This window comes from Eretmochelys imbricata, chromosome 3 (assembly GCF_965152235.1).
Source record: "Eretmochelys imbricata isolate rEreImb1 chromosome 3, rEreImb1.hap1, whole genome shotgun sequence".
NCBI lineage: Eukaryota > Metazoa > Chordata > Testudines > Cheloniidae > Eretmochelys > Eretmochelys imbricata.
Window position 1 is genome coordinate 169,974,027 of NC_135574.1, and position 25,659 is coordinate 169,999,685.

At 39.1% G+C, this 25,659-nt stretch overlaps 1 protein-coding gene across 4 annotated transcripts in view; it reads left to right on the forward strand.

Annotated features, from left to right (window-relative positions):
• EML4 (EMAP like 4) overlaps positions 1 to 25,659 on the forward strand; it is a 254,826-nt gene that overhangs the window by 145,945 nt on the left and 83,222 nt on the right. For 2 of the 4 annotated variants that reach the window (XM_077813843.1, XM_077813841.1), the window contains exons 3-7: positions 7,129 to 7,258; positions 13,571 to 13,741; positions 15,787 to 15,915; positions 20,482 to 20,507; positions 20,966 to 20,998. In XM_077813843.1, the coding sequence (XP_077669969.1) occupies positions 7,129 to 7,258; positions 13,571 to 13,741; positions 15,787 to 15,915; positions 20,482 to 20,507; positions 20,966 to 20,998 (489 nt within the window). Of the gene's footprint in view, positions 1 to 7,128; positions 7,259 to 7,905; positions 7,997 to 13,570; positions 13,742 to 15,786; positions 15,916 to 20,481; positions 20,508 to 20,965; positions 20,999 to 25,659 lie in introns of all 4 variants that reach the window. The other 2 variants (XM_077813844.1, XM_077813842.1) reach the window with 2 other exon arrangements.

Genomic DNA, 25,659 nt, shown 5'->3' on the forward strand with positions numbered 1-25,659 from the left:
CAGCAGATATTATTATTCTATGAAAATTATCAGAATAGAGATGGAATTCATTATCCATGAAAGACATTTTTACTACTTTGATCTCACAGTTTGGCTTTAATCCTGGCCACCACACACTGGATCTCATTTTACATTCAGCTTGCATCCGGCTCTTGTTCCGAGCCAAAAGATAAAGCTGAGTGCTATTCAGACTGAAAAATTACAGACTGTTTATGTTAGTAATTGACATATAATGTGATATTGGCAGACATGCAATTTGAATGCTGAGAACTTCATTGTTTTAGCCTATTGAATTCCATCCTGAATTTGTGTTTTCACTGCAACTTCATTATAACACTCTCCTTTGAAATTAAGCCTGTTAAGGCTGTTATGAAAGGATATTTTTACAGTGGGAGACAGAAAGTTTCTAAGGGTATGAATGTAATTTGGAGCCTTATGATGAGTATAGATATTCACTAGCCATCATTGAAGCTCTAGGGCTGTGGACCAGGGAATTGGCTCCACTGGAATTCTGCAGCTAGAGTCAGAAACATTCTAATCCCAACCTCTGATCATGGAGAGCTAATTCATAAAGTCCAATACTCAAGGTCTGCAAATGGGTTAGGAATTAACCCCATGAGTTTTATTTTAAAATGTAAATGTATTTTCATTTTTTAGATTAGATTTTTTTTAAATTATTTGGGATCCTAATAAAAAAAAAATCCTGAGCCTCTTTTAGTTCACCTTTAAAAAAAGAACAGAAGTCCGATATTAATGAATGTCGAAGTAGAGGAGTGTAAAATATTTGTAACATTGTGCAAAGCTACTTGGAAATTGCGGAGTTTTAACATTTTCTTACAAACTGAAAATTTACCCATTTTTCCTCAAGAAATTCTAAAGTACACTTTTCTTTAGTAAAGACAGGCTAGTTTTATGGTGAAGATGCCTTCATTCTGGAATCAAACTGAAATTCACTTTTTTTATTCAAATGTCGCGATTTAAAATGGACAAAATTTGGGAGTTACAAACTTAGCTGAAACTAAATTACACAACCTCTTTTACTGCAGCCTGTGCAACACACATAATTGCCCCCTAGAACTTGATATTTTGATGACTATTTGGAATGTGTCCAAGTATTTCTTATATCACTTCTGAATTCCTTATTTCTTTGAGGCTAGTTTTACAAACAATAGCTGCTCCAGTTTTACTAAAATCAGTTTTTAAATTGATTTAATTAAATTAATGCAAGTCCCTGTCTGGACTAACTTAAATCTCAAGTCAGTAAGTGTTCTGTGAATCACCCTAGCATGTTTGTGGTCATTATTAAAATAATAATTTAAAAGGAAGTCCTTTCATTTAAAAACAAGTCACCACAATCTACTGTATAGATGAGAATCAACCCTTTTACTGCTGCCAGTGTCGTATGGTCAAGAGCATAGTGTAGCTAGAAAAGAGCTGGATATAATTGATCTCAGATTTTATTCATGGATAAGGTTTTATTATTCAGCGTAAGAGCCTGAGACATTTTATCTTAGTATAGACAGTTCCTTGTAGATGTAATGTCATGAGCCCAGTATTCCCATTAGTATTCTCTCCCTGTGGAGGAGAAGGTTGTACATGTTTTCCATCTGATTATGTGCCTATATCAGATGTTTCTGATCTGAAACACTGTTTCTGTGTGCACTTTACACACAGCTTGTCCACTGAATCTTTTGTGTCTGTCAGAGAATTCAGAGTTGTTATACTTATATCTCCCATTCCCATTTCTGCATAATTGCCTCAATGGCTACCTGAGATGTACTGATCTATTACCACATACAGAAAGACAGAGAAGGGTCACCTACAGTTCAAGAGCAAATCAGGAGCTTTGACATATTGTACCTTCTTGTAGAAGATGATTTACTTAGTCATTGAAAATAAAACAAGCACATTTATATGCCAGTATTACTCAAGATATTTTTTCCAGCTCATACTGGTTTATGGCTTTCCTGGTATCTGTGTTATGAAAACATGTTTGAGGTATTTTAAAAATATGTTGAATTTTGAAATTAGAATCTTTATTTTAAAAAATGAAATAAAATATGTCCACAAAAGTAGTCTGTAGAGTGTGGCTAACTGAGAAGAATTATGTTTGTTTGATTTTGGGGGGTGGGGGGGGTAACAATGGGCTGGGAGAGTGGAGGGGGGAAAAAAAGAAAAATCAAAATGATTTGTATCTCTTTCCTCATCATCGATCTCTTTCCTCATCATCTTCTACTTCTTCCCCTCTTCTACTGTGCCCAGGTTTTTTCCTGACTGCTTTTGTCCTCTTGACCTGACTTTCTGTCAGCTTTCAGTAGTACTCTGTACATTTGGAGCAGCCTGCCAATTAATGTTTCCCCATCCCCAGCCTGCTCACATATTTGTTAAATCACACATTTTCTTGACAGACTTAACCTGTTACACACAAAAAAGGTTAAAATAACATGAGTAAGGTTGCAAAGTCAAGTGCTCAAAAGTCAGGAAATGCCAGAATTAAGGTTGCTGGTGCAGCCTTAACTCAGCCTGTCTTGCATATGCTATATAATTAGGCATGGTAAATGTCAGTAAACGTCAATTTCACCATACATGGACAATCAGTGAAAAAATATATACATTGATGATAATCAGACTTTACAGATAGGCAAAGTAAGCAAAATACTGCTTGAGAACTTAGTTTGGATTTAAGGATATCTATTTTCTATATTTTGACATCTGATGTTAGCAATTTGTGTTTTAATGGTTATAAAGCTTTAATTTTTTTTGAATCTCAATGTCTGCTGTCATTAAATAATTATACTGACCCCTTCATTGCTTGTTCCATACATCATTTCCCACAACTGTGAAAATTTAAATAGATAAAAATAAAAAAATGGTGAAAACCCATAATTTCCCCAAAATGTGAACATTTAAATTGATGAAAATAAAAAAATGCTTAAAAATAACCAATATTATCCACTGAAATTATATTTAAAATATTGAATTCTGCCAAGCCTAATTACAATGCAGTCTTTAATCTTATTAAGTATGGCTTAAAACCGACAATGTTAGATGTCCAAATCTAGGCTGGCAATGATGCAGAGTAAATGGCAAATTGATTAGTTGGGACATTGATTGATCAGTCCATAGTCTGAAGTCTGTTTCTGCAACCACAAATAGGATTATGTCTTAGTCCCCATTTATGGAGAAGGGATGTGCGGCTGCAATTCAAAGTGGACCATATTTTCCATGGAAGTGAAAAGCCATTGGGTTCTTCGGCTGAGTCCCTGATGAGCTTTTATTCAGGATGTTAGCGTCCTTCCACCTTGCTGGTCCTTGATCTTTGGGTGAAAAACCTGGAGTCTTTGAGCTTTTGTGCTGCAACCCAAAAAGATTTTTCTGGATTTGAATCCGAATGTTGGTGTATTACTTAGATCTTCTTGTACTGGGGGACCCTTGTTCCCTCAAGTTTGATGGAGCTTCTGAAGAATTCTCCGGTTATGACAAATTTGGGGTGGGTGGATATATGTCAGTATGGGAAGCCATGGTTCTGGTGTTGATTCTACTGTGGCCATAATAATCCACATAGCAAAGTTGTGATCATGTAATTAGAGACTTTCTATTCATATACTATGCTTTCCACAAGATCCCTGCCTCATTCAGAGCACAGCGTGGACCTGCTTTGGAGATGAATCCGGCAGGGTCTGTAGGACACCTGCCTAATTTGTTTCAGAAATTGGAAAGTCTGTAGTGAGTGAGACAATGAATTGCAAGAAAAGAAAGAAGGGTCTCATGGCTCAGGCAGTTCGATGCCTTAATAAATAATTTTTAAATAGTTTTGTGTGTGTAAATTCCTAGATTTAAAAACAAACTGGAAAACAGAAATTCCTTCATGTGGCATCATATTGACACCTATGTGGTTCGTCAGAACGGTTGGAACCTTTAGATCTGCCTCACTGACATCTGCTACTTGAGCTAATGGAGTAACTGATGGCAGTAGTAAGTTGTAACCCACTGCCTGTGGGCTAGCGCTAAAGGGGGGGATAAGATGCTTTGCCAGAGGGTTACATAGATATTTGCTGACAGTAGAAGAATGGTGAGACTCAGGAATCTTGGGTTCCATTCCAGCCTTTGGGGAAAGTGTGTTCTAGTGTGCACAGAATGTTTTGCTCATTTTCTCCAAGCTTAACCCCTTCCACCCTGTCCCAGTTCTTGTTCCATCCTAGCCAGTCCCCAACTATAATCCACAGGCTTCTCATCCAGTCTCTTTGCTTAGCCAGCGCTAGTCTCCCACTATGGACTTCTTGCATCAGTTCTGGTCTGCTCCCCACCAGTTCCAATCTTTCACCACTCCTAGTGCAAGTCTGCTTGCCCTGCCAGTCCCACTTTCTTCCCTCCCAACTGCTCTTCCAGTCTATCTTTTTTGCTCAGCCTTGCCTCCAGCTTCCACATTCCCCATCTCCACAGTCTTCCAGTCTGTGGCCCTGGTTCCTCATTTATTCTCAGTGACCAAGTCCCTGCTCCAAAGCAGGGGGATGCTAGAACATCTCACGCAAAGGTCGTCAGTGTTTTGTAGCATGGGTAAAACAATGTATTTGTCTGTAGCTTCATTCTTGGAGATGGCTGAGCCATTTTGGGGGTTGCCTGGGGCCTCGGCAGGTGCTGGGAGAGGGTGGCCCAGCTGCTGGGGGGGGAGGGGGAGGCCGGGTGGTGGCACGCGGACTGGGACCCCCGCTGGTGCTGGGTGGGAGGGGTCGTTGGGGCCGGCAGGCTCCCTACCTGGCTCCGCACCTCTCTCTTCCCTCCCGCTCCCACCCAGCAGCAGCGGAATCTGGGTGTGGGAGGGGACAGGGGGTTGTGGCACAGGACGGGGTGAGGTGAGCTCTGGGCAGGCACTTACCAAAATAATTTTCCAAAATAATTCGCTCTGAGCTAGACACCCGGCATGGAAAATTTCAGCCCAAACAATTAAAGTTTGACAAAGTTATAAATAAGGCTGCGAGTTTGTCACAGGGGGTCATGGAAGTCATGGATTCCGTGACTTTCCCTGACTTGTGCAGCGCCTGCTGCACCTGGCTCAGGAGCAACTCAGACAGCCCCTGCTTGTGCCAGGTGCACTGGCCACTGCTGGGGCAGTCTTGGGCCGTTGCCCCCACCCCTCCGCAGCAGAGTTTGCATGTGGGAGGGGGCAAGGGATTGGGGCACTGGCCAGGGTGAGGAGGCTCTGGGCAGTGCTTACCTGGGGGGCTCCCTGGAAGCGGCGACATCCCCCTTGCTCAGTTGTTAGGTGGAGGCATGGTCAGGCACCTCTGCACGCTGCCTCTGCCCAGAGCGCCGGCTTCGCAGCTGCCATTGGCTGGGAACCACAGCCAATAGGAGCTGTGGGGGTGGTGCCTGGAGGCGGAGGCAGTGCGCAGAGCTGCCTGGCCATGCCTCCGCCTAGCAGCTGAGGGAGGTGGATGTCGCTGCTTCCGGGGAGCCCCCCCAGCTAAGCCCCACCCAGAGCCCGCCTCCCCCTATCCTGTGTCTCAACCCCCTGCTCTCTCCCACACCCAAACTCCCTGCCTGGCTCCACGCCTCCCCCACAGGCAGCTGGGCTGCCATCCCCCAAACACCCACGGAGGCCCTGGGCAGCTGCCCCCTCCAAGTTTTATTCACTGTTATTTTTAGTAAAAGTCATGGAGAGGTCACAGGCCGTGAACTTTTGTTTACGGCCCATGACCTGTCTGTGACTTTTACTAAAAATACCCATGACTAAACCGTAGCCTTAGTTATAAGCAGCTGAAAACAGGGTCTTATGATGGGAAGTGTCAGGCTACTTTAATGGACAATGCTACCCTCCCTGCCCATTATAAGGACCTTCTGGCAATGTACCTTGGTGTGTATTGTGCCATTCTGTTTATAATGGCCTGGGACTTCATACCTCATGGTTGCTACAGCTCACTTGTAATACAGCCTTGTGTGTGCTGATGGCACTATGAAGTAATAACACAGTGATCTTTTGGCCAAAATCCTCTTCCCAGGCCACAGCCTGAGTAATTCAGTTGTATACTTGGTAGAAGTCAAGCCTCTTCAAGACAGTTATAGCTAAAATAGCTGTCTTGGCCCTGGAACCCCACCCTGGGACAAGAAGTTTTGTGTAGCAGTAAATGCTGTGGTCTTTACCAACCTTGGGCTCCTTACCTTACCTTGTGTTCACAAGGCATAGGAAGCCCCAACAGAGTTGTGTTGTGCCCCTTCCCCTTACACAGGATTTTCCACTCTAAATGTACATTTATTTGCATATAGTATCTTCAATATTTACCTAATGGGAATGGTTTGAAGTACATTGTATTTCAGTAATGACATGCTATCTTTCTGGTTCCTTCATACTTCTTATCACAAAGCACTTTATGAAGGGGTGATAATGATGAGAGAGCCGACCAGATGAGCTTCTGGGAAATGTGATGATTTAAGATGACTCAGCTTTTTGAGCAACAGAATGCTGCTGCACAAGGAATTTATATTTCTGTTGCAATCACGACTAAAATAATTCTGTGGCAAGTGAAGCTTAGGACGATACTGTGCCAGAGTATTGTATTATAATTTACCATTTGACTGTAACATCCCATTTGAGTTACTCCACTTTGCAATTTAAAATATCACTTCTGTTTCCATTTTTGAATTCCACAAAAGAATCCTCCTATGTACAAACATCCTTAGTTTTGGCCGTTAAAGTGCTGTTTCATTAGCCAGATGTGTATGTGAACATATTTTTGGTTAATAGTTTCATGTCAGATAAACTTTATTCCTAGCTTAAACAAATTGTTGAACTACCAAAACACAGTATTTCTTTGCAAAAACTAGATGTTTATTGGTTTGGTGTGAATGTTTGACAATAAATCTTTATCTACCTATCCATCCACTTACCCACCCACATGAGGGTGTTCATATACACACTGCATATGAATTGTTCTTGTTCCTACGGTCTTCTCTTAAAGTTTTAAATGATTTCAGAACGCGATTTTTGGATTAATATACACATCCTTTGTCTTGAATGCCAGCAACAATGCTGTATGAAAGCCAACCCCACCTGTTATGGTTCTTAATTTGAATGTCACATGGATGCCTTGAAAGCTACTATAAAATCTCTTCTTCTTAAATTTCTTGTAGGTCAGCCAGGCCTCCGAGAAGCTATCTCTATGTCCTGTATAACCAATGGAAGTGCAGGAAGCAGAAAAACAGGCCATAGTTCCTCTGTATCAATTGCCAGAAAAGAGACCCTCTCATCTGCTGCTAAAAGGTACTGGCTTCTTAAAAAGTTAAATTATACACAACCACAATAAGGAAGCCCCTTTCTGTGTTAATTTTGAAGTTTTCTGAAATATACCAATTAAAGAATAGGATTTAGACTCATAGCATACCATTAGAATTCATAACAGCTGGATATATAGAAAGGGGATCACTTTGGTTTTCAGTGTACAACACATGAAATTAAATTTTCGCAAAAAGAGGAAAAAAACGTATTTCTAATAGGCATTTTTGTTCCAAAATTGAAATGAGCCACTTGGACAGACAGTCATGCTTTTTAGCATGCACCTGAATTTTTTAATCTTTGAAAGGAAATAAACAACAAATCTGACATCATGGTCTTGAATGAAAATAGTAGATGATACCAAAGTGAAAATTATGAAATGAGTTAGGTGAATTTAGGAACGTGTGTTAATCGATTCTTTATAACTTTATATGGCACATTTCAAATTTAAGAAATTTCTTGTTGCAGGATTTTACAAAACAAATTTTGTAAAAATAAAATAGCTTGAATTTGCATTTTATTTAGTATCTAATATATATATAATTGATTTTTTTTCATACAGTGGTGTCAGAAACCAGCAAAGTGTTTTCTTATTTATTGTTTTCTTCTGGGACTTTTAACCACTCATTTTTCAGCATCTCGGAGGAATGGTTTGTTTCTGCTCCTGTTTGTTGGAGAGAATGAAAGAAAGAGCTGCCTCAGATACAGCTATGGAACACAGCACACGTAAATGTTTTACCATCTGTTCAATTATATGTGAAAAGTTCTCGGTCTCTGTAGAGTACTGTGCTGACTTCAGTGGATGATTTATGATTCAGTGTGGATTTAAATATTGTGCTATACAATTAGACAGGGATGCAGTATATTTTAGGGATTAAAGATATTGTATGTAAACCGAGGCCACTTACCTTTTCTTCTGCCTTTAATCAGTAAAACAATTAAACAGGAAGAGCGAAGCAGAAAATGTTTAAGGCTCTTTTGAGTACAGAAAGCAGAATTAATTTGCTTTTTTCTATTCTCAGTTATGTAGTGTCTTAGTTTTTGAATGTCTGACTTCCCCTATCCTACAATGAATTGAACACTGACATCTCTATCTATTGGAAAGCCAGGAGCTGTAAAAGAGAGAGTCACTTGGGAAGGTATATATGAGCTAGCACTTCCCCATTAATTTTGTCCTGGAAGTATGGAGCCTGGGTGTCTGCCCTCTCTTTCATACTTCCTTCCCAGCTCGTCCCTTCCACCCCCTGCTCAAAGTGAAAAAAGGAGACACGGGAAGAGACTAGCTATGTCAACATAGCTTTTAATGATAGGTTTCAGAGTAACAGCCGTGTTAGTCTGTATTCGCAAAAAGAAAAGGAGTACTTGTGGCACCTTTGGTTAGTCTCTAAGGTGCCACAAGTACTCCTTTTCTTTATAGCTTTTAATGGAGCCAAACCTAAGGGAAGAAGATGGATGGACAGATGGCTGGCCAGAAGGAAGGAAGGAAAAGAGAGTTTGAGAAGAATCAGAGAGAATGTCAGACCCAAGACCTTGTGGGGGAAAGAATCACTCCTGCATCTCCTCCCTCCATGTCACGGGAGCTCTATGAAATCGCCTAGGGGAATCTTGGACATATACCACTTCATCAAGACTACAGATAATCTGGATGAAGGTTCCATGGGCTCTGTGACACAGCTTGTCCAGATGAGAGAAAGGTTACCTGGTTGCTATAGGATCATACATTTGTTATTGGTTGGGGAGAAAGCCCATCTGTATCCTTCTAGGATATTACTCTATGTGAGTATGATCCTAGATACATACTGGGAAGGCTTCCATGTATCCAAACAGACTGTCTTCTCTGCAGTTTTACATCTCTGTCTTCACATCACACATTTCTTAGACTACTTGATTGCCTGTGTAGACCAGGCTTCCTGGAGTATAGCTTGATCAGAAGTTCTTTTGGTTGTGTAAAGGAATCTCCATTTTCTGGATGTTTCACTCCTTGTTTCATTATTGGTACAGCAATATCCTTCTGAGTCTAAGGTTTACTCACCCCGACAGCTCAGGTTTGTATAATTGCTAAACAGACTTTTGGGGTTAGAGAATGTCATTCAGGCCCCTTTGCCTTCAGTGGAAATTTTCCCCTTAAAGTGCTCATGCAACATCAACTTGTTGAACTGAGGACAGTGAAACCAAATCTTATATTTGCAAACTGTTACTTAGCGGCCTTCTGGTTCTGTCATGGTTCAACAGCTGTACAGCAGTCTCTTACATCATCCCACAGGTGGGATGCTAAAAATTCAGCCATAATTTCAGAAGCACTGCATGAGTATTTTTAGAGGCACCAAGGGATTTGGGAACCTGGTTCCTTTGAAAACCTGAGCCTGGATATTCTCAGTGTCATATATAATTCTGGCTTCTGTTAGGGCAGTCTATTTACAGGGCAAAGATTGGCTCAGATCCATGGGATTGATCCCAGGGGAACGGTGCCTGAATCTGGAGATTTTCTATTCTGTATGTCAGCATCTGGGTCATCTCTTAGGACTAGCATGCCACCAGGAATTCTGCAGAATCAACCTGATTTTTCTCTGTTTCTCTATCCCGTTGCTATAGGGAGAGTATTTTTGATGAATGGAAGAGGAGACCTGGGTTATGCTTTCCTGTCCCTTTTCCCAATTCATTAAATTCTCTGCAAAACCTGACAGGTCAGAGCAAAGGTGATTTTATTTGACCCCTCTTAGCCACATGTACCTTGGTTCTCAGGTCACCGGAATGTTTCTGTAGGACTATAGATATCCTTTGTTAAGGACCATTTCCCTTTGAACATTTTGGGGAGATTCAGCCTTCTGGTCTGACTGAAGGCCACGAGTTCCTGATGGAAAGAGCTGTGGATTGTCAAAAGCAGGTTGGAGGTCACCAGGATCTGAAATGTGTTCACATTTTGGTGTTGCATAAGGACTGCTCTGCAGATGACTAGCTGTTCACTCATTAGCCATTGTGGTTTATTTTGGACACTTTATAAAAGAGTCTATGGATTAATGTGGCACAGTTTCATTTAGATTGAGTGTTCTCCAAAGAATGACTTCAGTTAAGTAGTTAAGTATAATCTTAAAATGTCAGACTTCAGGTAAGGTCACATCCTCACTCCAGTTTCTGGTTTGTTGTAGTCTGGGAGAAGAAGAGAGAATTCACAAGTTGGAATTTATCTTTGTCACAGTTCTCTCTTCCATCCTGCTTCCACTCTCCTCCACATATACTTCATAACACAACTGTGTGTATTTTGTTGGTTTCTTGACTAGAGAGCTAGGGGAAATGCTTGTTTGTGTGTGTCTTTCTGAGTGACCCTCTCTCTCTCTCTCTCTCTTTTTAACGCCTTGCTTCCTGGAGTTGGACTCACTCAGTCTCCCTTTCATTGTAGGAAAGGGAAAGAAGAGGTTATGACAAGCATCATTGTTAATAAGTAAATTGGCCATACAGGATTATGAGCACAAAGTACAGCTTTCATAATTGTAATAAGAGCCTGTTATTTGCTTTAGTGGTAAGACATTGCTAGGGCTTGTTTTTCTGTACTCCATTTTCCTGTCAGAGACTTTGGAAAAAGGTGAAAGTTGTTCAAAGTACTCTTGTTTCCAGTAATGCAAGCTAAACCTAATGCAAACAAAAAATGGCTTCCAGAGTTCCAGTTGAACAGGGACTTGAGACCACAAGTTTATCTGCCAACCCATCAAAAGTCATCATGCTCTTATCTCAGGAGCCAATCACAAGCGTATCTTCACTGAAAGTGAAAAAATACTGTTGCGTGTTTCATAACTGCCTTCAAAACAAGCACATTTCTATTTTAATTTCTCTTCTAGTGACTTCCTTTAAAACAAAATATGCCTTGACAAGTTAAATTGAAGGAAACTCTCTCTCTCAAAAAAATTGTCGGCTGTGCCCTTTCTTGCTGCTTTATGATGTATGACATATCCCTGAATGATTATAAATATGTATTTTATATTGAAACCATCAGGAATATCCTGTCTTTTATCCCCTGCTTTTTACTGCAGTTTTCCCCAAAAGGATTCAGAGAAATGGGTTGGGAACTTTGAGCCCTTAATTAGAGGGATGAGATGTTGAATCTTGAACAAAGACAGCTTTTTCTCCCATCTGCACTTAATGAATTTGAGTTAAATAGCGATTAACAAAAACAAATTAAAACCAGTGTTTTAGATAGGCTGAATAAAAATCATCTCCACTTTCACTTAGAATCAGATTCTGTTTCCATGGTTTGTACTAGTTTTCCATTCCATCCGGATTCTGTTTGCAGAGTGTCTTTTGTGGGGAAAGGTAGATGAGTCCAGAATTTCTAATTTAGTAAAACAAGCAGGAAAAAAACACCCTCCTCTTTTTTTTTATTTTTCAGTTGGAGATAGGGGAAAAAACATTTCATCTCTTCTTTGTACCTATTTTGCTTCTCTAGGATGTATAAGCTTTATTTTTTTAATTTGTAGATTACTTTTAACTTGAGAGAGGGAATACCAGACAAAATTAGAGGCAGGGGAATGGTAACCTTTTTTCTTGCTGCTTATTTTGTTTTATGGCATGTGAAAAATTTAGTCAGACTTCAAATTCCTGTAACATTTAACAGTCCACCTTGAGTATAATTAAAGGAAGAAAACATCTATATGCTATTAGTATATCTAATACTACTACCTTGAGCAGCTTGTCTTGCCATTGTGTGTTTGCTTCAGCATGTCACAGGAAGCATGCAGCAATGTACTTGAAATAAGTCACATGGCAAGAGTAAATTCTCAGTTAAATGGGGATTGTATAATTGGTCTGTTAACTCTGATCCTCTCAGTATTCTTTGTACTTTAAAGAATGTATTGTTGGCCATTTCAGGACTGTATTCTTTTGCTATGGGGAGAAACCTGCAGGAGTGAAAGATCCATCCTAGTTTAAACTCTCAGAATTTAGGTGAATTCTACTCTCAAAACAGGGAGATTTGAGACATTGTTGAGGAGTTAGAAAACATGGCCTCCAAAGTCTCTGGATTCCAGTATGGTGGTCTAGTCCTCTCCTCAATTCAGTTCATCCTCTCTCTTCGTACCAGCAGCGTTTGCCCGTAAGGGGACATACACACACATTTGAAGAGGGGACAGGGGATGCAAGAGAAGAGGTTCATTTCCTGTGAAGTGCTGGCTGGAGAGGCTGCTCCCCCATTCTACCCCAACATATTTCCCCAAGTCCAATAAAGTGCTAACCACTTGAGGGACTTCCCCAGGCTTGGAAAAAGGGTGAGCATTCTACAAAGGCTCTGCTTGCCCTTTTACATGGCTCCGGGACACTTCTGCTCCTTGGTGTTGCTTTGCTCCTTTTCCCACATCACAGCACAACAGATCATGGGGACCTGAACTACTGCAGGACATCTACATTAGAGAGTCACATTTTCAAATAGTGACCGTTAATTCTGTTTGTGCACAAATGTGGTAACTAGCCATCAGCTTGCCACATAAACATGTACATATGAGAATATGCACAAAACTAGCCATGTTGAGGCTGGGTCCATATATCAGTGATAGCAATAGGAGTCTTGCTATTGACTTCAGTGGACTTTGGACCAGGGCCTTCATGAATAAGAACATTTTAAAATTGCCACTTAAAATTATTTAAAGGGATTTAAAATGTTAAAACAACAAAGATTATGCTCCATTACATTGTCAAAAGTGAAGGAATTGTAATCTCATAGTTTATTTACAACAGGTGTTGAAAAAGTGACAGTTTGACCATTTAATATCTGTTATGGCCAAATAGGACCAAAAAAGGTGTACCCAGTAGCTGCTTTGGTACATGGCACATTTAGTTAATCTGTTTCTGGAGAGACCCAGGACCAGTGAATGCATTTTATTGCTAACAATGGAAGGCTAGGAGGGACAAAGAATACACAACAATCTGCAGAGAGAGATACAGCAGAACCTAGGATACAGTGCATATTTTAAATTGAAAGAAGCTGTGTTCAGGTTTAAATGGGAAGGGGAAAGTAATGAACCTAAAACAGCGATAAACCTTCGCTACTTTTCCAAGTAATATAATAATATTTCTTAGTACTTGACAGGAAGCTCTCTTCAACTGTTTGATCTTTGCTTTTAGCAAAGTACTTTACTAATAATTTCATTAACAAAACCCAACAAAATCAGTAGATAACCACACATTTTCTTATGGTGATTTTTCTTTAATGAATTTTGAATTGCTTCTTCCTTCTCTGATAAAATGTGTGCATTTTTTTCACCTTCAAATTATTTGCTTATTCTCTATTGTTCCATCTTATACTTTTTTTTACAGCGGTACAGAAAAAAAGGAAAAACCTCAAGGACAGAGAGAAAAAAAAGAGGAAACTCATTCTAATGATCAAAATCCACAAATTCGAGCATCACCTTCTCCCCAGTCCTCCTTACAGACTCTCCAAACACACAGGCAAACTCAAGAAAGCAAGAGCTCTGCTCCAGCTAAAAGGTTTTCACAGTACCAAAGTACAGAGCTAGAAAATGGTTGTAATGATACTAAGAGTCCACGTTTAACAGCAAATCTTGAGAAACCAAGATCCAGTTTCACAATTGAGTGCAAAAATCAGTATTTTTTATGCTGCAAAGTTGCACACAAGATGCATTACAACATTTACCACTAAATAAAGATTAAAAATGCAAATATTTCTTCCATAAATTTAAAGATGAGAAAAATAGAATTAAGACATTGCAAAGTACACAGGATATAAAACATCCTAATATGATAAAGAGAGATTAATTACAATCTTATTAAAATATATAAAAAGATGCCAAGAAGTAATATCACTGAAAGTATGCTTTTCAAGGTATTATGTTAAACATGGCCAACTAAAACTGTGAACCATATCTTGTGCTATTTACCACATATCATAATAGCACTTGTCATAAACTAGTATCATTACAACCTTTGACTCGGGTGCCTTTCTTCCCAAACTACTGTTTAATGCGACTGCAGTTTGGATCTTTTGCTTTTTTCTCATATCCCTGCTTGGTTACAGAATGGTCCATTTCACCTGATATTTGGATTCTTATTCTACAGACATGTTTGGTGTCATATTTCTACACCAATATTAAACTGCGATTTGACCGGGGAAAGGGGACGGGAGGGATTTGTTTAGGGCCTGATCCTGCAACCTTGCACATACAGAATTCTTGCTGATTTCAGTGGGAGTTAAGTGCAGAGAACATCTGCAGGATGATGCTCTTTGATTTTTAAAATTGAATATTTTTCAAATAAACCCATTTTAAAATTTGGCTGGTTATTTTAGAGTAAAAATGTTCAAGTTCACGCCTAGTTTGTTATGATCCATTGTCACCTTTATTATTTTGAAACCTTGGGAAGGTATGGAATTCTTTCTCGGACCACTTGGCATTTTAGAAGACTAAAACAAACTCAATAACAAATGAATTATACTCTCAAATTTGCGCTGGTTTACAAACATATGTTGGCTTGTGTTGCCTGAATTCACAATTCTAATAGAAAATAAAAACAACCCTTTCACTTGACTGATGCATGTTTAACACTCATAAAGGCTGTGTCTCCATGTCTTGCACAAACTCTTACAAAATCTAAAGCTGAACTTTGGTTTGTTGTTCTCCTGCCTGGCATCTTACTGCAAAGAGACTTTTTGTGCCTGGGTTTAGCATACTAATTTATTACCTGGTGGGGGAGTGGTAAGGGGATGGCTTTTAAGTCTTTCTTAATATTTTAATATGTCTTGATAACTTGTCACAGTCTTTTTTCAGCTTCTTGAGATACTGTGGAAATAAGCTTGCCTTTCTAGAGTTGCAGTTTTGAATGTTGTTCTTGCAAAAAGTATTTTTGACTGGATGAGTTGCAAGGTTGTTGGCAGGGCATCTGCAGAATCATAATTCAGGTTATTTAATAACTGTTATAGCCAGACCACATTTAAACAAATTTCCTATGATAAAGATATTATACATGAAATTAACTTCAGTGAAACCAGTGACTACAAAACAGTTTTGAACTGCCATTAGCATAAATTTGGCTCCAGCAGGATTGCTGATGTAGTCTATCAGACATTCATGGGTCTAATTTTCCATGATATTGGGCCAAATCCTGCTTGCCTTATTCCTCTCTAAGAAGTCTCACAGAAGTGAATGGAATGTTGTGCATGAACAAAGGAAGCAGGATTTTGGCCCATTGTTTTGGAGCTATTTGCTTCCAAACAGTCAGTGGCTTACAGGGTTTGGAACTTGCCACCTCAGAATATTTCTTATGGAATTGTGCCCTATCTATGTGCTGACAAAACAGCTCAGCATTCAAAATGTTTTATTGTGTTCAATAGCCATTGAGCTTTCACTCATCTGGTTAGAACTTTTTGACTAATCTTTATTTCTGTTTTCTGGATCAACTTGAAGGAAGTCCTAGCACTGCTTTAATCTCCTGCTGCTTGATCTGTCAATTGCATACCAGCACCAGCTATCGTTATCTCATTAATTTTTAATTTTAAACGTAAATTTTGTGTTTTTTAGCATAAAGCGAACTTCGACTGCTGAAAAATCACATAGCATGTGGGACAACTCAGATGACAGTCGTAATAAACTGTTGAGGGCAGCTTCAACATCAAAACTCATATCAAAAGTGGCAAAAAATGCAGAGAAGTAAGTATTGGAGTTTGTAGCAAAGTGGTATCTGCAAGTTTTGAGAATAAAAACCCTCAAATTAAATTGTTTTAATTTTATTACATAAGCAAATTTTGCAAACTGTCAGTTTGCATTGTTAATGTTTTGTAGATGTTGTCTGCATAATTTGACTGTTCACCTCTCTAATGCAAGGAAATCTCCAGAGAATCTTAAAATCCCTGCGAAATGTAGATGTATTATTTTAAAGCATGAATATGCTTCCACTGCTACATGTTTGGATTTTACAAATTATGCATGCATATGAAGGCCCACTGTCATTCATGTACAAATTTCCCCACTTGGAAATGATTGCCTAGAACAGCGGTTCTCAAACTTTTGTACTGGTGACCCCTTTCACATAGCAAACACCTGAGTGCAACCCCCCTTATAAATTAAAAACACTTTTTTATATATTTAACACCATTATAAATGCTGGAGGCAAAGCAGAGTTTGGGGTGAAGGCTGACAGCTCGCGACCCCCCATGTAATAACCTTGTGACCCCCTGAGGGGTCCCGACCCCCAGTTTGAGAACCTCTGGCCTAGAAGAAGTACTGCAGAAGATGATCTGGGGTTATAGTGGATTACAAACTAAATATGAGTCAACAGTGTAACACTGTTGCAAAAAACGCAAACATCATTCTGGGATGTATTATCAGGGGTGTTGTAAACTAGACATGAGAAGTAATTCTTCCACTCTAATCTGCATTAATAAGGCCTGAACTGGAGTGTAATGTCCAGTTTTGGGAACCACACTTCAGGAAAGATGTGGACAAATTGGAGACTCCAGAGGAGAGCAACATCAATGATCAAAGGTCTAGAAAACATGCCCTGTAAGGGAAGATTGAAAAAACTGGGTTTGTTTAGTCTGGAGAAGAGAAGACTGAGAGGGGACCTAACAGTCCTCAAATACATAAAATGTTGTTATAAAGAGGAGAGTGATAAATTGTTCTCCTCAGCCACTGAGGATGGGATGAGAAGTAATGGGCTTAAATTGCAGCAATGGAGCTTTAGATTAGACATTAGGAAAAACTTTCTACTGTAAGGGTAGTTAAGCACTGGAATAAATTACCTAGAGAGATTGTGGAATCTCTGTCACTGGAGGTTTTTAAGAACAGGTTAGGCAAACACCTATCAGGGATGGTCTAGTTAATATTTTTTAGTACTGCCTTAGCACAAGGTACTAAGCTAGATGACTTGTCAAGGTTCCTTCCAATCCTACATTTCTATGATTCTGTAAATTTTCTCCATTTCTCTTTTCTTTATTTAAAAATAAATTTTGAAATGTTAAGGTTTCAGACACAGTTTTTATTTCATTGTAAATTCAGTTGTGTCTTTTCTGGATTTGTGTTAAGCTGCAGTTTTATACTTAAAAGTAACTGTAAAATGGCATTGTGAGGTTCCATGTTTCCATATCTCAAATATGCTCAATTTACAAGTAAAGATTTTTTTTTTCCTCATGGCCCATTCTGCAAACTCAGCCTGAAAAGTAAAACAGGTCTTTTTCCTTCTTGAGCAATATCACCAGGCATAAAAGGCCAAATTATACTCTCGGATACATCTGTGCTACTCTCTTCATTTTTGGTGGGTTTGCAGAAGTTTGATTGATTTAGGCCCTGATCATGCAAACACTTATGCACATGCTTACTTTTACTACGGCAAGTAGTCCCATCAAACTCAAACGGTAGTAAGGTTAAGCATGTGTATGTGTTTGCAGAGTCAGGGCCTCAGAATTTAGTGGGTTTTTTTAAAATGGTATTGATGATACATAATAGGGCATAAAGCTTAGCTGTGTTGGCTTTGCAATGCTAACAAAGAACAAGGAGTAACATTTTGTTCTGTGGTATAAACAAATACAACTCTGAATGCACACAGGGAACAGATGTCTTCAGTAAAAAGGTGCCTTTTTACACAGTAACTTCACTGTAGATCTAATTAACTGTAAAGGTGGCTTAAATAGAATTGCTTTGAATGAAGCTGCAAAATCATATATGTAAATAAAGGTAAGAATACTGATAAAATACAGGGAGGTTATCATTAAATAAGTTCTGAATTTGTAAATGAAATTAAAAAATAAAATTCAAATCTGCTGGCATTGAACGAATGTATTAATAATGTAAAATAGGTTGTTTTCATACAGATTCTCAAGACCAGTGCAAAACTTAAAATTGAAAGGGGGACACAATATTATGCTAATCTGACCTGACAGCAATACGTACATTTAGTCACAGCTTTATACCTAGACTGGAGAATTCTGTAATACACTGAAGTAGTGTGCACTAAGGATTATGGTTTAGACATTCTGCACACAATTTTCTTCCCTTTTCTAAATTCCTCTGGCAATTCAGGCTGTTGCTGGATACTGATAAAAGCTATTTAAAGACTGAAAAACTCTCTAGCTAAATCCTCTGGCTTTATTTCAGCTTATCAAGTTCCTTTTTTCAATTATTGCTGTTAAAACAGCATAATCACAGTAGACATATTTAAAATTATTAAGAATAAAAAACGGTTGCTCTTTCCAGGCATTTTGAATTTGTGCAGTAGTTCAGGCATATAGTCAGTATAGATGTTTTGTCTTTTTTTATGATATGCTACTTATCCTTTGAAATGCTTCAATTATTCCACTTCTACAGTATTTCCCTAGAATAAGAAAAAATTATACTTTTCAGTGATTATGGATTAAATGGGGGCCGGAAGGATTAGGATTAATAATTGTTGGAGAAAAACAATCATCTGAGTGCATCTTCAGGTCATTGTTTAGCCTGAAATTCTTAATGAAAGTGAAGCTTCAAAAGTTGTGAAAACATTTTACCATCATCTCACTTGAAGACTGTGTACTATATTCTTTACGAAAGTATCTTATCATTCACTTGTCTCTGCACTGAAATTCATTGTAAAGACACCCCGGGTTGAGGAGGGTAAGGGAGGAGAAGTGTAGAGAAGGACATGTAAATACTAACTTTTTACAAATATGCCCTTGGAAATGCATGCCCAAATCCTGTTGAATCAGTTGGCTTGTGTGCATGCATCAGAGGGCAGCATTTTGCTTATTGCATTTAAGATTATTAATTAGGGGAAGTTGCAAAGGCCCAAAATGCATCAGAACCAACCCATTTTCTGTGTGAGGAAACAGGGATCCAGCCCTAACTTGGGTCCTGGATAAAAATCGCTTTATACATGCTTTGGACTCTAGACCCAGATTTTGAATTTTGTTTATTAGGAACAGTTTTAAAGCCAGTGTCATGCTATAAATCATCCCAATAAAATATCAGGAAGTAGAGCAACTGTCACCTTAACCAGTTGTCTTAAATCAGAACTGGGAATCCAAGTCTGGACTCTGCCATTTGGCAGCCAGAATAAGGGTGATTGAACCAGCAGTCAGTGAGAACTCTATATATGTGTATGTTTGACTGTCTATCACTGTTACAGATGTTTGACCTCCATACAAGTATTTGACCTCCATTTTGCTACTCAGCTTCAAGTCAGTTGACAGTTTTCATGAAATAAGTGCTCTTTAACAAGCAAGACAGCTTTAAGAGGAGGTTATTATAAGGAAATTTAAGTTTTCCTCCCATCTTCTGAAAAAAATTGAGGGTTTTTTTTCATGCATGGCGCTTCCTTGAGTGTAGTTTAACAAATCAGCACTTACGAAAACTTATTTTGTGTCCCCCTCAGCAGACCTAGTACTGTTTATCTAGAGATCCTGTGAGGGATTGTGGTAAAGTTGACTTGCAGTGAGACATAGTATTAGCATCACGTTTTCTGACATTAATAGTCACACTGATACAAGCTCTTGGATAATTATTCAAAAGAACTTATAATCATTATGTGCTAGTCACCTCAGGCTTGATTTTTCACAGGTGCTGAGAACCTTGAATGCAAGCTAAATGTGCTCTTCAGCTCCAAAAATTAGGCTTTTTATGGTTTTGTTTTGTTTTTTGCTATCTAAAAGCCAGTTTCCCATATACAAATGCTAATATGATTTTAGTATTTTATTAGTATTATTTATTTGTACTGCAGTAGCTCCTAGGAACCTCAGTTATGCTAGTCACACAACAAACATAGAACAAAAAGATTGTAAGCCCTTTGGGGATAGGGACTATCAAAGTATAAGACAAGAGACAAAAGTTGGGGGTTTTACTGTATTGGTTAGGATTGGTTATCTAACATCTTATCCCAAAGTTTTCATAGGAACATAAGAACTTTCATATTGGATCAGACCTATGATCCATCTAGGTCAGTATCATGCCTCCAACAGTGGCCAGTACTAGAGCTTCAGGGAGAGTGTACAGAAGAGGCTTCTGGCAGTCAGAGGTTTAGAGTCACCCTGAGAATGGGGTTAACATTCTTGACCATCTTGGCCAACAGCCATTGATACGCCTATCCTCCATGAACTTATATAGTTCTTTTTGTGAATCCAGGTTTTTGGTGGTTGTTTTTTTGAAGAGGTGGTAAGACTTAGCATAATGTGGGACTGTACAGAAGCTAGGTAGTATTAGTATTATAACTAATACACATTAATTCTATATTTTGTGATTTTTCCCCAGACACAAAGATGTCATTGTCAGCCAAGGTAAGTGAAAACATTTGTTTTTAAATATTGGGGTAATTGGAGAGATTTAATGTTGCTAATTGAATATTATCCCAATGGAAACAACCAAGTCATTATGAAATATCTTTATGAAGCACTGATTTAGAATTTACATAATGGTAATAGTTACTCCAAGGGTTAATTCAGTTGATTGTTGCTAAAAGATCTAGTGCCCGATGCAAAGCTCTTTGAAATCAGTGGGAGGTTTTTTTGTGACCTCAGGGCCCTGCAGGAGAGGAATATTTTGTATTGCTTTTGTAAAACATAGAAATATAAGAAGTGGTTAATTATTTCATATATATATATATATATAATAAAAATATGCTTGCTTGTTTAAAAATAAAATAGAAAACATTGCCCTTGTGTAACATAGTTTTCACGCCAGGGAGGTGGGACTTCAGAAATAGTTTTAAGTTATTTTATTTCTGTCCCATAACCAGCAAAAATGTCAACCCGTGAAAAAAACAGCCAAGGTAAGAATTAAGCTATGCCAGTTGGTTGCTTTCTAATTTAACTCCTTTTCATGGATCTTTTATTTGGCCTTTCACCATCACAGGATCAGTGCATGAATGATCCTTTAAATTTGGACTGTGCAATTCAGTAAACACTTCATTTTTTATAATTGAACTGAGTTTAAAAAAAATTACACACTTATTTCTTGGAGATTTCTTGGGGAGTTAAAAGTAAATTACTATATACTTTATCCTGTCTGTTGAGAGAGGAATATGAACATATGAGGGGAAGGGGTCTAAAAGTCTTGCATTGTTGCCTAATGTACCACAATATCAAGAAGTGCCAGCTAAAAGATCTCTTCACTTCAGTTTTCTGTCTTGCCAATATTACAGCAGATGAATGCTGATTGGTTGATAGTGGAGACTGAAGGTTTAAAATATTCTCCTATGGCAAAAAAAAAAAAAAAAATCTTCTCTTCTAAAGCATATTTCTTTTGCATCAACAAATTTTGCATTCTGTGTCTATCTGCTGCTGCTGGCTTGTTCGGATAGAAAAAAAAATCTTTCTCAAAATGATGGACTCTGTTGAAATCTACTGACAATAAAGAAAATTCATTGCTGTGTCTCAACATCACTCTGTTTTGATCACGTGGAACCTGAAGCATGCAGCTCAAAATCTGGAGCATGTTTCCTCAGTGCATGCTATTCGCAGCTGTGTAGCGAGTCTCTCTTCCCTTTTAAATCCCTCTTCTTTGCTGTTGTATTAACAAATCTGCAGTGTACACATTCTGTGCTGTAAGACTGTTGATATTTTTGGTTTCCCTTTGCACTGCCCTTAGCTTTTCTATATTTCAAATGGACAAAAACAAAATTAACTGGAAATTCTCATACTTGTTCTCATTATTATGAGATCAAAACAAGCTTTAATCAAAGTGCCTTTTCTTAATTTTAAAATTTACTGAAGAATATGTATTAATCTTTTTAACTGATTCCAACTTATCAAAAATCTCCTATTAAAACAATATGAACAACTTTGACACAAAGGCTTCATAAAAGAGCAAGCAGGAAATACTTCATGACAGTATGAAGCACCAGCCCAGATTCAACAGTCACTGAGAATGAATGCCTCTTGTGGTTACAGTGATGATGCTTCTAAAGGCAAAATATTCGCTAATGGGGTTTATTGTACAGAAGTGGTTCTAATCTGTATGTAATTTCAGTTGTGACAAAGCTTTCCAAAAAGGAATCACATCTTTGGCAAACACAACTTACAGTGCAATGATACACTCTGCAAGTATTCTTACATTTTTATTTCTTTCTTCCTGGTGTCCTCCCATGTAACCTGAGACTGGACTCACCTTCACCCATCTCATCCTGGCAAATGACACATCCCAGCAGCTCTAAATTCTGTGAAACAAGTTGGTAGAGGTCATATAAGTACCTAGATAGACGGAAAATGGTTTAATTAATGTGTGTGTGATCTGGGCTTTCACAAAATGAGGAGAGCCTACCTAGATAACTTTGAGGAGTGGAGCAATATGTTGCATTGATATGGAGCAGAATCAAAGGAATACTAGAGACATATGATTCAACTGACATTGGTCCTGTCTGTAGTGGAGGGGGGAAAAGCATCTTATTAGAAAACGTGTTCACTAACATCTTTAAAATAGCAGTGTTAAACACAGTTCTGCCTTTAATGTGCCCTAGGACAGCTGTCATTTTAAATGTTGTATCTGATTGGGGTAAACCATAGAGGACCCCCCACTGAGGTTAACTATGACCAGACAGCACATTTTTAAACACAACCTAGACAAAGACAAGTTAAATGCCCAAGTTGTGTTTAACCTCACGTTAGTTAACGACATTTTCTAATGGTTTTTTTTTCCTCCATGTGGATCTACCCACTGTGAAACAGACCTCTTAGTTACAATGTACTATGCAGGGCTGTTTTTTTCTACACAGAGAGGTGTACTTTTCTTGTGTGCGCTAATAGGCCCGTGTGGACTCTGGTGGTGTGCACTAAAAGCTCCATTAGTCTGGACAACTGCCCACATAAGTATCACTATCCCAATTGACTCCTCCGGCTGTCTGACCAGAAAGGCCAAGGTTTTCACAGGAAGCAGTGCACTATTTTCAGAGGTAGTTCCTCCACTTCAGGACTGAGACACCCTTGGCAGAATGGGGTTGGGGAAGCCTGTGCTGCTTCTGTCTGTGCTGTCCTTGTTTTGTTGTGCCTCGACTAGGTGCAGCTCTAGTGGGAGTGGGGCTCTGGTTGTTCTAAGCCACGTTTGTGCCTTCATAATCCTGGGCTGTTCTGGGGCCTGAAGAGGTACCTGGCACAATGTATTGCTCGGGATCTGTCTAAGGGTACATCTACACTTAGTGAGTGTGTAGACTATGGACGCTGCATGCCCACCGAGCCTGGGTGTAAATAGCAGTGTATACGTTGAGGCATGGCATAGGTGAGTAGGGTGCCATACGTGCTGGAAACCCTAGGGTGTATATCCTACACAGGTTCTCTGCATGCCCAAGCAGTGCCTCTCTGCTCCAGTTTTTAGCAGTGTAGTCCCCTGCTGTGTCCCCCTGCCAGAGCTCTTCCCCACTGCCTCCCTGCTGTCAGAGCCTTTCGTTGCGGTATGTAGCTACACATGAAGTGCCTTTACTCTACACGCCACGATAAGTGTAAATATAGCCTATGTTACAGCAACCTCTTTGGTCTAGCTTATGGGCTGCAGTGCTCCCTGGAATGTCCCCAGCACTCCATGCTGTCACCCCACCCCAACACACCCTTCCTGCCCCGTGTGCCCTCTCTGCTAGGGCTTGTGAGGGGATCCTATCGGGTTTTCAGAGCTTATGCCACTCTAGCTTTTACACCCTGTGTAAAGGAGACAGCACAAGGGTGTGTCTCCGTGACTGGCAGTCCAACACCTTTAGGAAGAGTAAAAATTCGCTATAAAAAAATCTGTGCAAATGTGAGTAGTTTCTTTCTATTATATATTGGAACCTAGCTCTTAAAGATAACCTCCAAAAGAACAAACATTATTACATTTTGTTTGTGCGCCCCCTTTGATTTTTAGAAACATTAGAGTCTGGTGTGTCATTTTTCTCCCATGAATTTTGTGAAGACTTTCAGCTTAATAGTTTTTAACTTAAGCCAAGAGCTTTAAACAGTCTGAGTCAAAATATCTTTCCTGTCACTGACCGAGGTTCCTGAAGCTTGTCAATTCTTCTGCTAGTTTTCTAGGTATCTGTAGAATCTCCAGGAAAAAAAAACAGGGGGAGATGAGGCTCGATATTTTAATATAAAAAAGCAGTGGGGGGGGAGGAACCCTTCAAACATCAAACCAAATCCCCCCACTAAATAAATAAAAATCATTCAGGTGTCCATTTATACTTATAAGTAAGTAAAAAGCAAGCAGGCACATTCACCCCCTCCCCTCCCCACACACACATACACCTTCTTTCACAGGTCAGCGTGAAATGATCCTGCAAGGTGCTGAGCACTCTGGCCCTGGTCCAGCTAAGCATATAGTACCTGTCTTACTTTAGCTCACGTGGAGTACTCACGGGCTTAAAGAAGACTCAAACTGTAATTTGGACTGAGATGAATTAATAAACCTTAGCAGCCTTAAACAGAGGAAGCAGTGCCAATTAAGGGCCTGATCCCCCTACCATTAAAGTCAACGAGTTTTTCCATTGGCCTTTAGTGGAATTTGGATCAGGCCCCAAGAGAAGAAACCAAATACACACTGAGATACTGATGATTGCTGTTGTGTAAGAATATTCTTTCATGACACAGCTGGATGAAAAATGACACCCTGGTGCTGCTTGGCACGCCCTGGAATTATTCTAGTATATATTTTTGGCTCAATCCGTTATGATGGTCCATTGGAATCCTATAATTATTGAGAAGTAGATTATAAGTGGTTCAAGATTCAATACCTGATTGTAGTAGAAAGTCACAAGGTAAGCTTCTTACACTTTTACATCTTAGCACTACATTTCTCTAGCATCAGGAGTTCCATTATTTTGTGAAAACATTCTTTTCCATTGACGTTATCTCCTAATTATAAAAGTGCAAGGTTTGAGGTAATGACTGCTACAAGAGAGAAGAGTTAATCTAAATGAGTCCCTGAAGGAACAGCACCTTTGTCTGCAGCATGAGATTCCTAGCATGGAAAATATGTTTCTTCCCCTTTAAAAAATGGTTAAATGTTGAAAAAAAGCTCATCAAATATACATTTTGAAAAATTGTTTTACTCTTAGAATCTGCAGGATGAGTAAACTTGTCCTGAAGGGCCTAAACTGAGAGACTGATTCTGTTTCTACCTCCATACCCTCTAGAGTGTGAGCTCTGATTTCTCTTTCCCTGTCTAGTTCATAGGCTTATCTTGCTATCCTTTCTATCAAAAAGAAAAAGAAAAAAAATCTGGTGTTCTCTAGAGCCTGTCACCACCCCATGAATGACCAAAACAGAGCCCCTTCAGTGGACAGAGATCTTCAGGTCTCTGCAAAACTTACCTTTCTCCCTGCATTGCTCTCGCCTCTGTGTTGCACTGATGTCTCAGTATTTTCTGCACTAACTTGAGTTTCTGAATGGTCTTAGTGTGTAGCACAGTCTAACAGTTTAATTTTAACATGAGCAAGGCATAGATAATTGTATCAGGGTTCTGCATTCCTGC